Raw genomic sequence first — 13,192 nt, forward strand, 5'->3', positions numbered from 1 at the left:
CTTGGAGGAGCGTCTGGAAAGTATTCTTTTAGTCAATTTTACTAAAAGATGCAAGAGTTGCCAATGCAGAGTCAGTCTGATTGTAATATTGGTATACCTGAAAATCTCAACTTTGTTGTATATATCATTTTGTTGAGGTTGTTAACATTTGTATTAAAAGCGAGAAGGAAACAAACCACATTGAAGTCAACTTCATGTACATGAAATCATAAACATTAATACAGAAACAAAAATATAATCTATGAAATTTATTCAAAAATAGATATTACATTAAATTTGTCTACTTGTAATAGTACAATGGAATGAGATTCATCAAATGGAAAAACTAAAATATTAAAATGAAAATTGTAGAATACGCTTTGTACATGTTTAATTTTCTACAATAACTGGTCTAAATACATGTGGCTATTTGAGGAAAGAAGGAAAAAAATTGACAAACTATCATTCATGCCATATATATACAAGTATGATAAAAAAAAAAAAAACATTCATAAAAAGGCCAGATTAAACTGAAAGACTATGATTGGAAAAATGCTGCAGAAAAGTGCAAAATGATAGGAAGAATGTAGAGTCACAAAACAATACATATGGATATTTATCAAAATATGAATGTCTCTAAAATGGTTAGAAAGTTTTATACTCCATGTTAGAAAATATAAAGTATTTCACAAAAATAGATATTTTCTTTCATAAAAAAAAAAAATTATTGCTTATTCAAGTGGAATGACATAGTTAAAAGGAAAAACAGAAGAGCAACTTAGTTGATGCTAAGTTGATTTTTGGCACGATTTCATTCTTGAACTGTTTGTTTCACGTTGGTGTGAATTTATATATCCATGTTTTATTATTGTTAATTCACTACTGAAGAGAAAGATTAAAGTGAGGGGAAAAAAAATCAACTCTGTAAGTAGTAGTTATGTAACTGCAAGCATTAACTGTATCTAATAACATGATCTAGTTGTTTAGTAGGAGACCAGCTTCAACTATGTAACAATTAGTAACAAGAGGATTTACCTAATTATCAGACTGGGAATATGGAAGGCAAGTTAATAATTGCTTACTGGCATGAATGAGAATCAGCAGTTGTATATAGGAATCCTTGTAGTAGGGAGTTATGAAACACTGAAGAATCACACAATATCGAAAATACAGTATACAAATAAATTTAACTTATGGGTCTTTTGCATATTGCAAAAACTAGTATAAAATTAGAGGGTGGATGTAACTGTAATTTAAAAAAAAAGGGGGGGGGAGGTTTCAATTCTTGAATATTAATTATTTATGTGAATATGTGGACCAATTTCCTCAAAGGCACCAACAGTTACTAATAATTACATTCAAATTTGGCAAAATAATGGAAGTAATTTATGAAGGTGTAGAACCCTAAATAGTATTTAGAATAAGTTATAAATTCAATATCTGTTTCAGTAAATGTTGAGTCTTAATTCAACTGCATATGATTAACAATAAAACTAAAATTAAGTTTTACTGCTTTTCTTATATTGTAGAAGTTTAAACTACAAATCTAGTCACTTCCCAGTAATGGAACATTTTGACTTGGGAAATAAATATAACAATAGTTTTTTAACATGCCTCGGATCATAATAATAATGGTTTCAAATTTTGTCACAAGGGCAGCCATTTTGGGGAGAGGATAAGTCGATTACATCGACCCCATTGTTTCACTGGTACTTAGTTTATCAACCCCGAAAGGACGAAAGGCAAAGTTGACCTTGGTGGAATTTGAACTCAGAATGTAGCAATGGACAAAATACTGCTAAGCATTTCGTCCAGTATGCAACCAATTCTGCCAGCTCACTGCCATAATAACAGTGACAATAACCCTTTCTACTATAGGCGCAAGGCCCGAAATTTGAGGAGGAGGAGGGATAGTTGATAACATCGACCCCAGTGTTTCACTGATACTTAATTTGTTGATCCCAAAAGGATGAAAGGCAAAATTTGAACTCAGATCATCAAGGCAGACGAAATACCACCAAGCATTTCGCCTGGCATACTAACGATTCTGCCAGCTCGCCACCTTTATAATAGTAACAATAATAAAAATATTTGCTGTCACATAAGATGATACAATAATGCTGGAGGGAAACACCTTAATAGGAAAGTTAAATAAAATGTGTATATATATATATATATATATACATTAACACAGTGAAATATTTACTGTGAAAATGAAAAACAGAAACACCCAATATTGTAATAACTAGAACGTATTACAGAAGGATATTAAGTCACAAGACTAAAGTTTGTTAAAGTGTTAATCAAACTGCATTCACATAGAACTCCATAGATATTTTATCAATCAAGATTAAAAGTAAATTCAGTCTTTCGAAATGTGATCAACAAAGAAAAGAGAGAAATGTATTAAAATTGGTACAATGAACCATTGTCTGCAATCTTTTATATCACATCGTTTATTTTATTTTTCTAAACATCAGTAAAAATGAGTTTTATTTATATCAAGGTATTTCAGTTGAGCATATTGCTATATCTATAAATCTAAAATGAATTATTAGGAAGACATCAAATGTTCAGGTTATGGTGGGAGGGACTGTTGTTAAAAATAATAAAAAGAGTAAAAGCACTTTGTGATTTCTTTTTTTTTTTTAGTTTAGTAAATCATATCAGGTGACTATAAAAAAAAATTTCCACTTAGAAAATGCATTTATTGTCTATAGATAAAAATGAGTCTATATATATGGCAGTATTTGCACTCATTGCTATGAAAATGTCAAGGCATTCAAGGAACATTAAAAGATTTCATTTAAAAACATAGTGAATTTGGGTGAGTGGTTTTCATACTATAGATTAAAAATTTAAAGACAAGATTACCAAAAAGTGTCGTAAGTATGGAATCTATCATAGAACTATGTATGCCACTATGTTCACTCCCAGCTTAATTCAACTAGCTCTAGGATATAAAATATTAGAAGTTCAACAGAGTGACCCTTGTAAAAATGACTTGGTAGCATTTGACTGTGGATGCAAATGGCAAAGATAATCTCATGAAAAAAGAAAGCAGTCACTCTTATGAATTTTCTGTTGGCACAGAAAATATGCTCCGAAATCACTTACATGTATAAGAATCATAAAATTCTCACGAAATGCTAAAAAGATGGTTAAATATCACAGATCTGTGTGGTGTGTTTTATGTGTTTGTGTGTGTTTACAGCTTTCTGCCTTGTTACAGTTAATTACAAACTGCATTCATTAATGTTCCAATTCATTCACCTTAAGATTAATTTGAAAAAAAAAAGAAAAAAAAAAATCCATTAGCACTAATTACATTCATAGGATTCTTCAGATATCTGAAAAAAATAATGTTATAACTGCAAAAATAAATAAAGAATTCCAAGTAAAAATGTCACTAATATTTACAAATTTTAATTCACATGTTCTTTGTAAGGTTAACTACTTTCAAGACATCCACAAATTGTTCTTTTTTTGTTTGCTTTTTTATGCAGTTGAGGAGAGAGTATATATGTGAAACAGTTATTTTCTGATGATTGCATAGGTTAAATGGTACAAGTAATCATGATAAAGGTGAAAGTAAAAAATAAGTTTCTTAAATAGATATGAACTATTAAGGCAAGTTAGGTTAACAGTAACAGGTAACAGGGCATACCATGGGTGGATTAAGATTTAAACCTTGGAAACAAATTCATCCAATACTATATTCTATCAGCCATTTCACCTCTCAATGCTGTAGTTTCTAATTTAGGTACAAAGCTAGCAGTTTTGAGAAGAGCAGGGTAGTCAATATCATCAACCCTAGTATTTGACTGGTACTTTATTTTATTTACTCTGGAAGGATACAAAAGCCAGACTGATCTTGGAATATGAATCCAAAATGTAAAGATTCAGAAGAAATACAAAGCCAAGGTATGCTTACAAAGGTAGTTAATATAACCATCAAACATTTTTACACCGGTTGAAATATTGTAATATATTTAGCATGGACTGAAAGAAAATAGGAAAAGTTATAATGAAGTATTAGTAAGGTATACTCTTATGCATTTAAGGTGCTGAGATTTCCCCCTCCCACCTGTTCTATTACAAACCTATAAATGTATCTAATTCGCACTGGAAATATACATTTTTTTTTTTTTTTGTTAATCAGCCACTAACCAGGGACATAATGGAATGATAATGCCTAGATGTAATCAAAATAAACATTTGGATAGGATTATAACTAACCTAAGAGTTGTTGATCTACGACTTTAGAGGCTGTTTTGATGGGTCTTTTGAAATATCATCTTTGTCTAGAGTATCTTTGTAAGTGTTATTAAGATCTGGAGAGACTGCTTTCCGACCATTTTTGTTCTTGTATAAATGCCATAATTCTTTCACCAAGTCAACTAGAACCAAGTCTGTGGAGTTCTTAGAAACAAGGCGTAATACAAAAAATCCGTCATCTCGCAGATAGTCTGTTGTGAAACGATGCACCAGTTTCTTGTCTTCACTTGTGAATATATCCTCTGAAGACTTCAAATATTTAGCGATATAATTAACATGGGACTGACGGAAAATTGTGCGGTAAATCCATAACAGTAAATTGCCACATGTAACTATAGAAATAAAGACTAACCAAAACCAAAGAAAAATGAAGATTTTTTCATTAAATAGATTAACAGGAAGAACACACTGGACAGTGAAACGTTGAATGTTCTGTAACTGCCTTATCTCAAAATCACAGAGAGTCACACGAGGGAATCTGATAGATTCTTTCCAAGGAACCTTATTACGTACCATTTCAAGAACTTCATAACCATATACTGAAAATTGGTTAGACATAAAGGCATTCAATAAGAAAAATTGTCCAATAACATTTGCAGCATACAGAGCTTTCACACAAACATAGAACCCGACCAAAAATGTCCCTTCTCTTTTTGAACACATCAGACAGCAAACTTTTGTCATTTTCTGTCTCATTCGTACAACATAATTCATTTTATATTCGCGGTAGGTTTCCAGCCAGCGATCCATGTAAAAAGCTATGTGTTCGATAGTTTTCTGACGGTCTTCAGGGGATCCAAGTTGAGTTTGTTCAGCCAAATCAACAACACGCTCTAAATTAACACCAGATACACTGCTTAACAACCTCCAGATTATGTTAGGAAACTGAAAATAGAAAGAATATACATATATTAAGAAACTGAAAACTTGGAAAGCATAAATGTGTGAGAGAAAAAAAATGGTTAAAGACAACTTCAGTTTCCCTCAAATTACTTACATGACGATTTTAGAAGTATGATTCAATGTTTAAAAAAAAAAAAAAAAAAAAAAAAAAAAAAAAAAAAGACATCTCTCACAAGCCTAAGGCCAAATTTTTTTGAAAGAGTGGGATGAGTGGGATACTTCATTAAAACTAGCCCAGTACTTGAATGGTGTTTTAGTGACCCCAGAAGGCTGGCGGCTAAAATTGACTGTGAATTCAGAACGTAAAAGGAACATAAATATCAATTTGGTCAACTTGGTGCCTGAAAGCATTTAAAACTCAAACAAAAAGGCATCGATGATTTGGTAATCAATGCAGAAATATGGGCCAATAAGGTGACTTATCTGTGGTCACTTAACTTGTCATAAGTAGCAGCTAAATTTCCTTCCAATAACACCTCACCAACTCAGGAAAGAACACACTGAATAATATGGATCTAGTTTTATTCTAGATAGCAAAAATGGGATGATAGCCACAGCTAGACTCCTTGTAATAATAAGACAACTTGATTTGGGCTGCTCTGGATCTTAATAATAACAACTGCAGGCACAAAGAAATAAATTTATAAAGGAAGAGTGTCAGGTGAGGAAATATGGATATAGAAACAGAATGTAAGAAATATTATTCTGGCTTGAATTTTAATCTTATATAATGAGAAAAAAGGACTTATAAGCATTAAGCAAAGATTCTAAATAAATTTGCATTTTTCATTCTTTTTAAAATTTTTTTGAAATAAATAACATTGAATTGAATGAAATTTCGACTTGTAATTTGATAATTCTACTTCTTTTAGTAAGTGGCTTCAGGAGAAGCATGAACATCTAGTTTTACTTCAAATAATATGAAACAGAAACAGATTCCTTGTGTCTGGAAATCAACACTGAGACAACTATTTAACCCTTTAGCATTCCCATCAAATGTAATGATTATTTATTCACATTTGTTTTGATGCCCTTCCTAACGCCAACCACTCTGAGAGTGTAGTGGGTGGTTGGCATTAGGAAGGGCATCCAACTGTAGAAACCTTGCCAGATCAGATTGGAGCCTGGTGCAGCCTTCTGGCTTGCCAGTCCTCAGTCAAATCGTCCAACCCATGCTAGCATGTAAAGCAGACGTTAAACGATGACGATGATGATGTTTTGAATTAATCATGCATTATCTTGTAGCTCTGAGATTTTGATGATGTGAATGTATATTTTTAGAATGATATCGTAGGGTAGGTGTAAGAGGCCAGATCTTGCCAGTTTGAACATAAACCAGGTAGAATATTTGGGTCTGAAATGGCGGGTTTGAATACTAAAGGGTTGAATACTACTTTTATATTGTCTGTTTTGTAAAATATTACTATTTCAGTTTATTACATTAGGAAGGGCATCCAGCTGTAGAAACTCTGCCAAATCAGATTGGAGCCTGGCGTAGCCATCTGGTTCACCAGTCCTCAGTCAAATCGTCCAACCCATGCTAGCATGGAAAGCAGACATTAAACGATGATGATGATGATTACTGTTTTGTGCCATATTTATTAGGTTTAAGTACTTGAGTTGAGTCTGAAGTACGAACTGTAGGTTTGAGTCAAAGCCATCATCACTTAAAACATCCACTTTTCAATATACACATAGGTTGGATAGAATTTTTGAGGCCGATTTTCTACGGAAGAATGCCTTTCCTGTCTGTCATAATCCACACCCATTTTCCCATGACCAAACATGTTTTCACAGAAGTTTCATAATAAAGAGTGCTGCTAGTATAACAGCAACACTCATTTATGACTATCAGTCCATATCAAGATAAGGAGACAGTAACCCATACGCACATCATCATCGTTTAACGTCCGCTTTCCATGCTAGCATGGGTTGGACGATTTGACTGAGGACTGGCAAGCCAGAAGGCTGCACCAGGCTCCAATCTGATTTGGCAGAGTTTCTACAGCTGGATGCCCTTCCTAATGCCAACCACTTCGAGAGTGTAGTGGGTGCTTTTACTTGCCACCGGCACGAAGGCCAGTCAGGAGGTACTGGCAACCGCCACGCTCAAAATGGTGTACTTTACGTGCCAGCTGCACAGGAGCCAGTCCAGCGACACTGGCAACGAACTCGCTTGAATGTCTTTTCACGTGCCAGGAGGGCGATGTTGGTAACGGTCACGCTCAAATGGTGCTATTTACGTGCCCCCGGCACGGAAGCCAGACTGCTGGTGCTCTGGCAACGATCACACCCGGACGGTGCTCTTAGTGATCTACTGGTACAGGTGCCATATATATATACTTGTGACAGTTTTCTGTCAACCAACTCCTTTCGCAAAGCTATAGAAGATGCTTGCCCAAGGTGCAGTGCAGTGGGACTGAACCCAAAATCATGTGGTTTGGAAGCAAATTTCTTACCACACAGTAACACCTACACTTGTGGCATGCATAAATATGGCAGGCAGTGTTCAAATTGTTTGAAACAAGATAGATAAAGATGAAGTTAGGTATTGTTTTTATTTCATTTAAAACTATAATATCTTACCTTAAAAAGAAATGCCATGAAAAGTAAAATCAAAGGGGTCCACTGATAGTAAGTAATTTCTGCATCCGAACGTGTAGTGAGGTCTGTAGGTATGATGTCGTTCATTGATATGTAGTAGGTATTTGAAATCCAGCAGTATGATTTCACATACTCGACATAATGTCCAGGAAATTCAGCAGGAGCCCAACAATGAATTGGGTCTCCAACATATTGTGTGGTTGTGACTACGATAGCAAATAGAACAAGCAGAAAAACTGTCCACAAATGATTAAGCCGATCACCCCAGTCATCATTGGTGCTGCCCCGCAGTCTCGACCATGACATAAACCCACCAAGTATTGAGCCAATCCTGGAAAGATAAATAGAAAAATATAAATAAATAAATATGAAATATTGAAATAATAAAAGCCAAATTAGTTAAGGTTATTGCCCTAAATAATACAATTTAGAACATGACTATTGTAAAGTACATATTTACTATTGGCATGTGAACCAACCAATTCCTTTAGTACACCATACACATTAAATTAATTTGTTGCAACTTCTGGTTTTCTATGCTAGCATGGATTAGATGGGTACATATTTGAAATGGTAATTTACATCTGGATACTCTTCCTGTCACTAATCTATACTGGTTTTTTTTCAAGGGATTTTTTTTTTATCCCACTGGTCTCCAAAGCACAAGCAGCAAACCATAATATCAATAAGGAATGTACATATTTGCATAATACAGGTATATCTAACACAGGCATGCCAGCATCTACAGCAATAATCATACAAAATACAAAACATCAATATTTAATATCTGGCCCTTTAAGTATTGTAATTACTGTTTGAACTTAAATTTGTAAAGCAACCCAAGCTACAAGATATGGTTACTTCAAATATGAATAAAATATGCATTATACTTGACAGAATTTGAATAATAAATAGAACATTAACAAATTGGGGTTAGTACTAACATTTAAGAGACCATTAGTAAAGTGAAGTCAATACAAACATAGTTAACAGACCATAAAGGTAGGACAGAATATTGGCAAGAGTTGTGGTTTTTAACTTGACCCCCACCTGACCACAAATCTCACCAGTCAACTTTGTCTTTCAGCCTTCCAGGGTCAATAAATTAAGTACCTGTCCAGAGCAATGCAGGGATTGGTGAAATTTATTAGAGAACCAGATAAGGTGCATTGCAGTATGTGTGTATATCTAACTCTGTATTCTGACGGAAACATTTGTGACAAATAATGATGTCAAATAGTTCAGCTTTTGCTTTTTCCTAGTACAAAATCAGTGGTGTGGATAAGGACACATTTGCATGCAAAGTTAACTGTTGGTCCTCCATGAAGTTCAACAATATATTGAAGAAAAAATACCCAAATCTATCTTTATGCAAAGTGATGAGAGCTTAAAAAGGAAGACAGGGGAGATGCATGGGTACCCTGTTTGGAAGAGGAATAATGAGAAGTGGTACGACTTCATTTATTTTAACTTAACAAATATTGTAAAATGATTTTGGTATCCTTATGAGTTTTCCATAGAAAAAGATAATTAAATTAAAAAAGAGAATAGTCATAAAAATTAACATCAATTTGACTAACAGGTGTAGAAGAATAAAGTTTTCCCATGGAACAATAAAATTTATCGTGAAAATTTTTTTTACCCCAAACCAGTTATAAAAATTCCAAAGCTGAAGGGTAAAATTAAAAGACTACTAATAAATAACTGTAAACATGAGAAAATAATGGTATGAAATTGTTTTAGCTTTCCAGTGGGAACTACACTATTATTGTTTCATATGAATGATCAATAAAAAAACAGAAGCTCAAGATATTGAAGTATTGATTTTGGTATTAAGAAAAGTGCTTCTTACTGTCAGAGACATTTCTAATTGTACAGGTAAATACAGAGATTGTTTCTTTGGACATTGTGCCTGTTACATAACCTCCAGACTTTTCACCATTATCACCTGATATTTATTTTTTTTTTAACACTATTTATAATTTTCCAGATACTTTTATCTAAACACAATGCCTTCCTCTCACACAATACAATTACACCTACACACAATCATATCACACCCCCACTATCCCATGCCACTACACTCCTGTACTTACACACCTCCACACATCCCGTCCCACCATACACACACCTCTCCCTGGTTAACTCTATACACAGATAACTTCCTGTATATACACACACCTACCCCACCTATGCCTTCCCTTCTAACTTCCCTCCTAACAAACTGCTTTACTATCTGGCCCTTAACCATGCCCCCCCCCACCACTTCGCGGACTAACTTACCTAACCACCTTTTCTCATTTTTTCTGCTTTCCCCTGTATTTAAGTGTTAAACTAATACATTTATTATAACTTGTACTTCCTGTTTCATTTTTATTTTTATACTCATGTCTAAGTATAGGAATGATGCTCAATGAAACAAGAATATTGGAATTTCATGCTAGCAGAATTAAGACAGAACTAGATTCAAATCAAAGAAAGCACAGGAAGAAGTTATCAATACATCATCATCATCATCATCATTTAACGTCCACTTTCTATGCTAACATGGGTTGGACGATTTCACTGAGGACTGGTGGACCAGGAGGCGACACCAGGCTCCAATCTGATTTGGCAGAGTTTCTACAGCTGGATGCCCTTCCGAACGCCAACCACTCCGAGAGTGTAGTGGGTGCTTTTACATGTCAGGCGGTACTGGAGACGGCCATGCTTGAAATGGTGTATTTTACGTGCCACCTGCACAGGAACCAGTCCATTGGCACTGGCAACGATCTTGCTCGAATGTCTTTAATAAAAAGTTTCTCTAATCAGATACCTAGTCTAACTCATGTAAATGTAGAAAATAACAAGACAGTGAGCCTTGAAAAATATAAAACTGGTAGCACAAACTTTAACCCATAGCATTTAAACTGGCCACATCTGGCTTAAAATATTCTTCATGCTCTATGTACAAAGTGGCCAGATCTGATCTCTCACACCAACTCTACCTATACTATACATGTCATTCCAAAAAGTAACAGTTACTTCATCAAAATCTCGAAGCTACAAGATAATGCATGGCGAATTCAAAACAATATGAATACATTAGCATTACGTTTGACAGAATGTGAATACTAACAGTTAAGTGAGAAACAATTTTGTATTAAGATTTTGCTGACATTTTCGTCTTTTTATTTTCTTAATGTTATCAATTCCTATACTAAATAATATTTTGGAACCAGTAGGAATTACCAATTTGCTTATCTGTACCCTTCTTTTACCTGTATATCATTTAATTGGTTGAAATATTATCAGATATAGGATACATATGATAAGAAATACATTTGGAAAGTATATTAGTAGAATATACACATGATGCAGGAGTGGCTGTGTGGTAAGTTGCTTGCTTACCAGCCACATGGTTCCCGGGTTCAGTCCCACTGCATGGCACCTTGGGCAAGTGTCTTCTGCTGTAGCCTCAGGCCAACCAAAGCCTTGTGAGTGGATTTGGTTGACGGAAACTGAAAGAAGCCTGTTGTATATATGTATATATATGTGTGTGTTTATGTGTCTGTGCTTGTTCCCCCAACGTTGCATGACAACCGATGCTGGTGTGTTTACGTCCCCGTAACTTAGCGGTTCGGCAAGAGTGACCGATAGAATAAGTACTAGGCTTACAAAGAATAAGTCCTGGGGTCGATTTGTTCAACTAAATGTGGTGCTCCAGCATGGCTGCAATCAAATGACTGAAACAAGTAAAAGAGTATGTCAAAAGAAATGTCATTTACAGTAAGAGAATGTTTTCTTTGATTTAATCTTGCTACTTCAACATCTTGAACTTCTGTTCCTTTATTGATCTTCCATAAAATATGGAATAATGGAATGGCTTCAACAAGGAAAGCAAAAATCTTCATCTTTTGTCATTGTCATTGGGTCAATATCCACTTTTCTATGCTTGCATGAATCAGAATTTGTAAAAAGCAAATTTTCTATGTCAAGAAGGCCTCATTGCTGCCAATTCTAACCTATTTCCAAGCAAAGTAATATACACACACATATACATCTGTATGTATGCATGTGCACACACACAGTGGGCCTCTTTTTTCTTATAGTTTCCACCTGCCAAATCAAGATTTTGGTTTACTTGGGGCTGTAGTAGAAGACACTTAGCTGCAATGCAGTGGAACTCTACTTGAAACCTTGAGGTGGGAAGTGAATGACCTTAACCACATGCCCGTGTCTATTATTAACCTCATATACACATTTTACTTTATCCTGCAAATACACCTTTCATTCTGTCGGCATTTATTCAACATAATCACTAGAGCAAAGACTACAGGCTGCACCCATTTAACCAAGCTAAAAATAAGCAGCTCAGTTATGTCACTATAACTCAAATTATTAGCTGGAAATGTACACTCTAAACTATGGAAAATACAAAGCTGTACACAACAAATATGTGAAAGAAAATGTAGCTGCACTGCATTTTCTAATTTTTGTTTAGCAATCGTTTCTGTTGAATTAGTGGGGAAAATGTCAGCAAAGTCAAAGATTTTACTATTAAAACCCAAGTTGTGAAGATTACTCGAGGAAAAAAAAAATTTTGTAAGTTTGACAAATAGAAATTACTTTGAGGTCATTTGATCAGCTAAATCACTTTATAAAGATTGAGTAACAAAATAAATTTAAACTGTGCATTAACCATTTTGTGATCATATTTCTAATGAAATGCTCTGCTTATACGTTTCAAATTATTGAAAATATTCAAGGATTTGGAAGGGATAAGATAGCTTAAGCCCTTTAGCATTCACATTATCAAATGTAATGCTTGTCTATTCACAACTCCTGGTCCATTGTCATTTCCTCAGTGAGGCCCAGCATCTGAAGATTCTTTCTCACCACTTCATCCCATGTCTTCCTCTTCCACAGGTTCCCTCCACTATTAGAGATCTAACTAGTAAATTATTCGGGCCAGATGCAGCCAATTTAAATGCTAATAGGTTCTTAGTTGGCACCAAACATATCAAATAGTCATAAAAATAAGGCGGTTACATAAATAATTGCCAAAATGTGCTTGTGGCTAAATACATTTTCAGTAATTATTAACCATACCAACACTGAAATAGAACTTTAGATCCACTGGCAGAATTTGAACTTGCGACCTTGAGGTCAGTAGTCTAGCATATTAATAACTTGGCTTCCACAAGATTTTTTTAAAGCTGTTTATTAAATTTTCTGCAAGAAAGCCACTTTCTTGGCAAACAAACAAAATAATGGGAATAGCTCAGACAACAAACTGTCAATTGAAAAAAATGGAACAAAAGACTAAATCTTGATTAGAATTAAGGTACCAGGGTGGGGCAGGGTAATGCGGTCAGCAGACATTCTTAAATTCTACTAGGTTAGTCTGGCCTAGCCAGCTTTCAGGAATGGACAATAAAAAAACTAC

The 13,192-nt window shown here is 34.5% G+C and overlaps 1 protein-coding gene across 2 annotated transcripts in view; it reads right to left on the reverse strand.

Moving 5' to 3' along the window:
- Positions 1 to 233: 233 nt before the first annotated feature.
- The window catches only part of LOC106871159 (innexin unc-9), a 21,749-nt gene continuing 8,790 nt past the window's right edge, over positions 234 to 13,192 (reverse strand). For both annotated transcript variants that reach the window (XM_014917472.2, XM_052965580.1), the window contains exons 2-3: positions 7,747 to 8,095; positions 234 to 5,142 (exon numbers count right to left, since the gene is read on the reverse strand). In XM_014917472.2, coding sequence (XP_014772958.1) covers positions 4,234 to 5,142; positions 7,747 to 8,095 — 1,258 coding nt within the window. In that variant the 3' untranslated portion in view covers positions 234 to 4,233. The remainder of the gene's footprint in view (positions 5,143 to 7,746; positions 8,096 to 13,192) is intronic.

Source organism: Octopus bimaculoides, chromosome 2 (assembly GCF_001194135.2).
Source record: "Octopus bimaculoides isolate UCB-OBI-ISO-001 chromosome 2, ASM119413v2, whole genome shotgun sequence".
In the NCBI taxonomy this organism is placed as follows: Eukaryota; Metazoa; Mollusca; class Cephalopoda; order Octopoda; family Octopodidae; genus Octopus; species Octopus bimaculoides.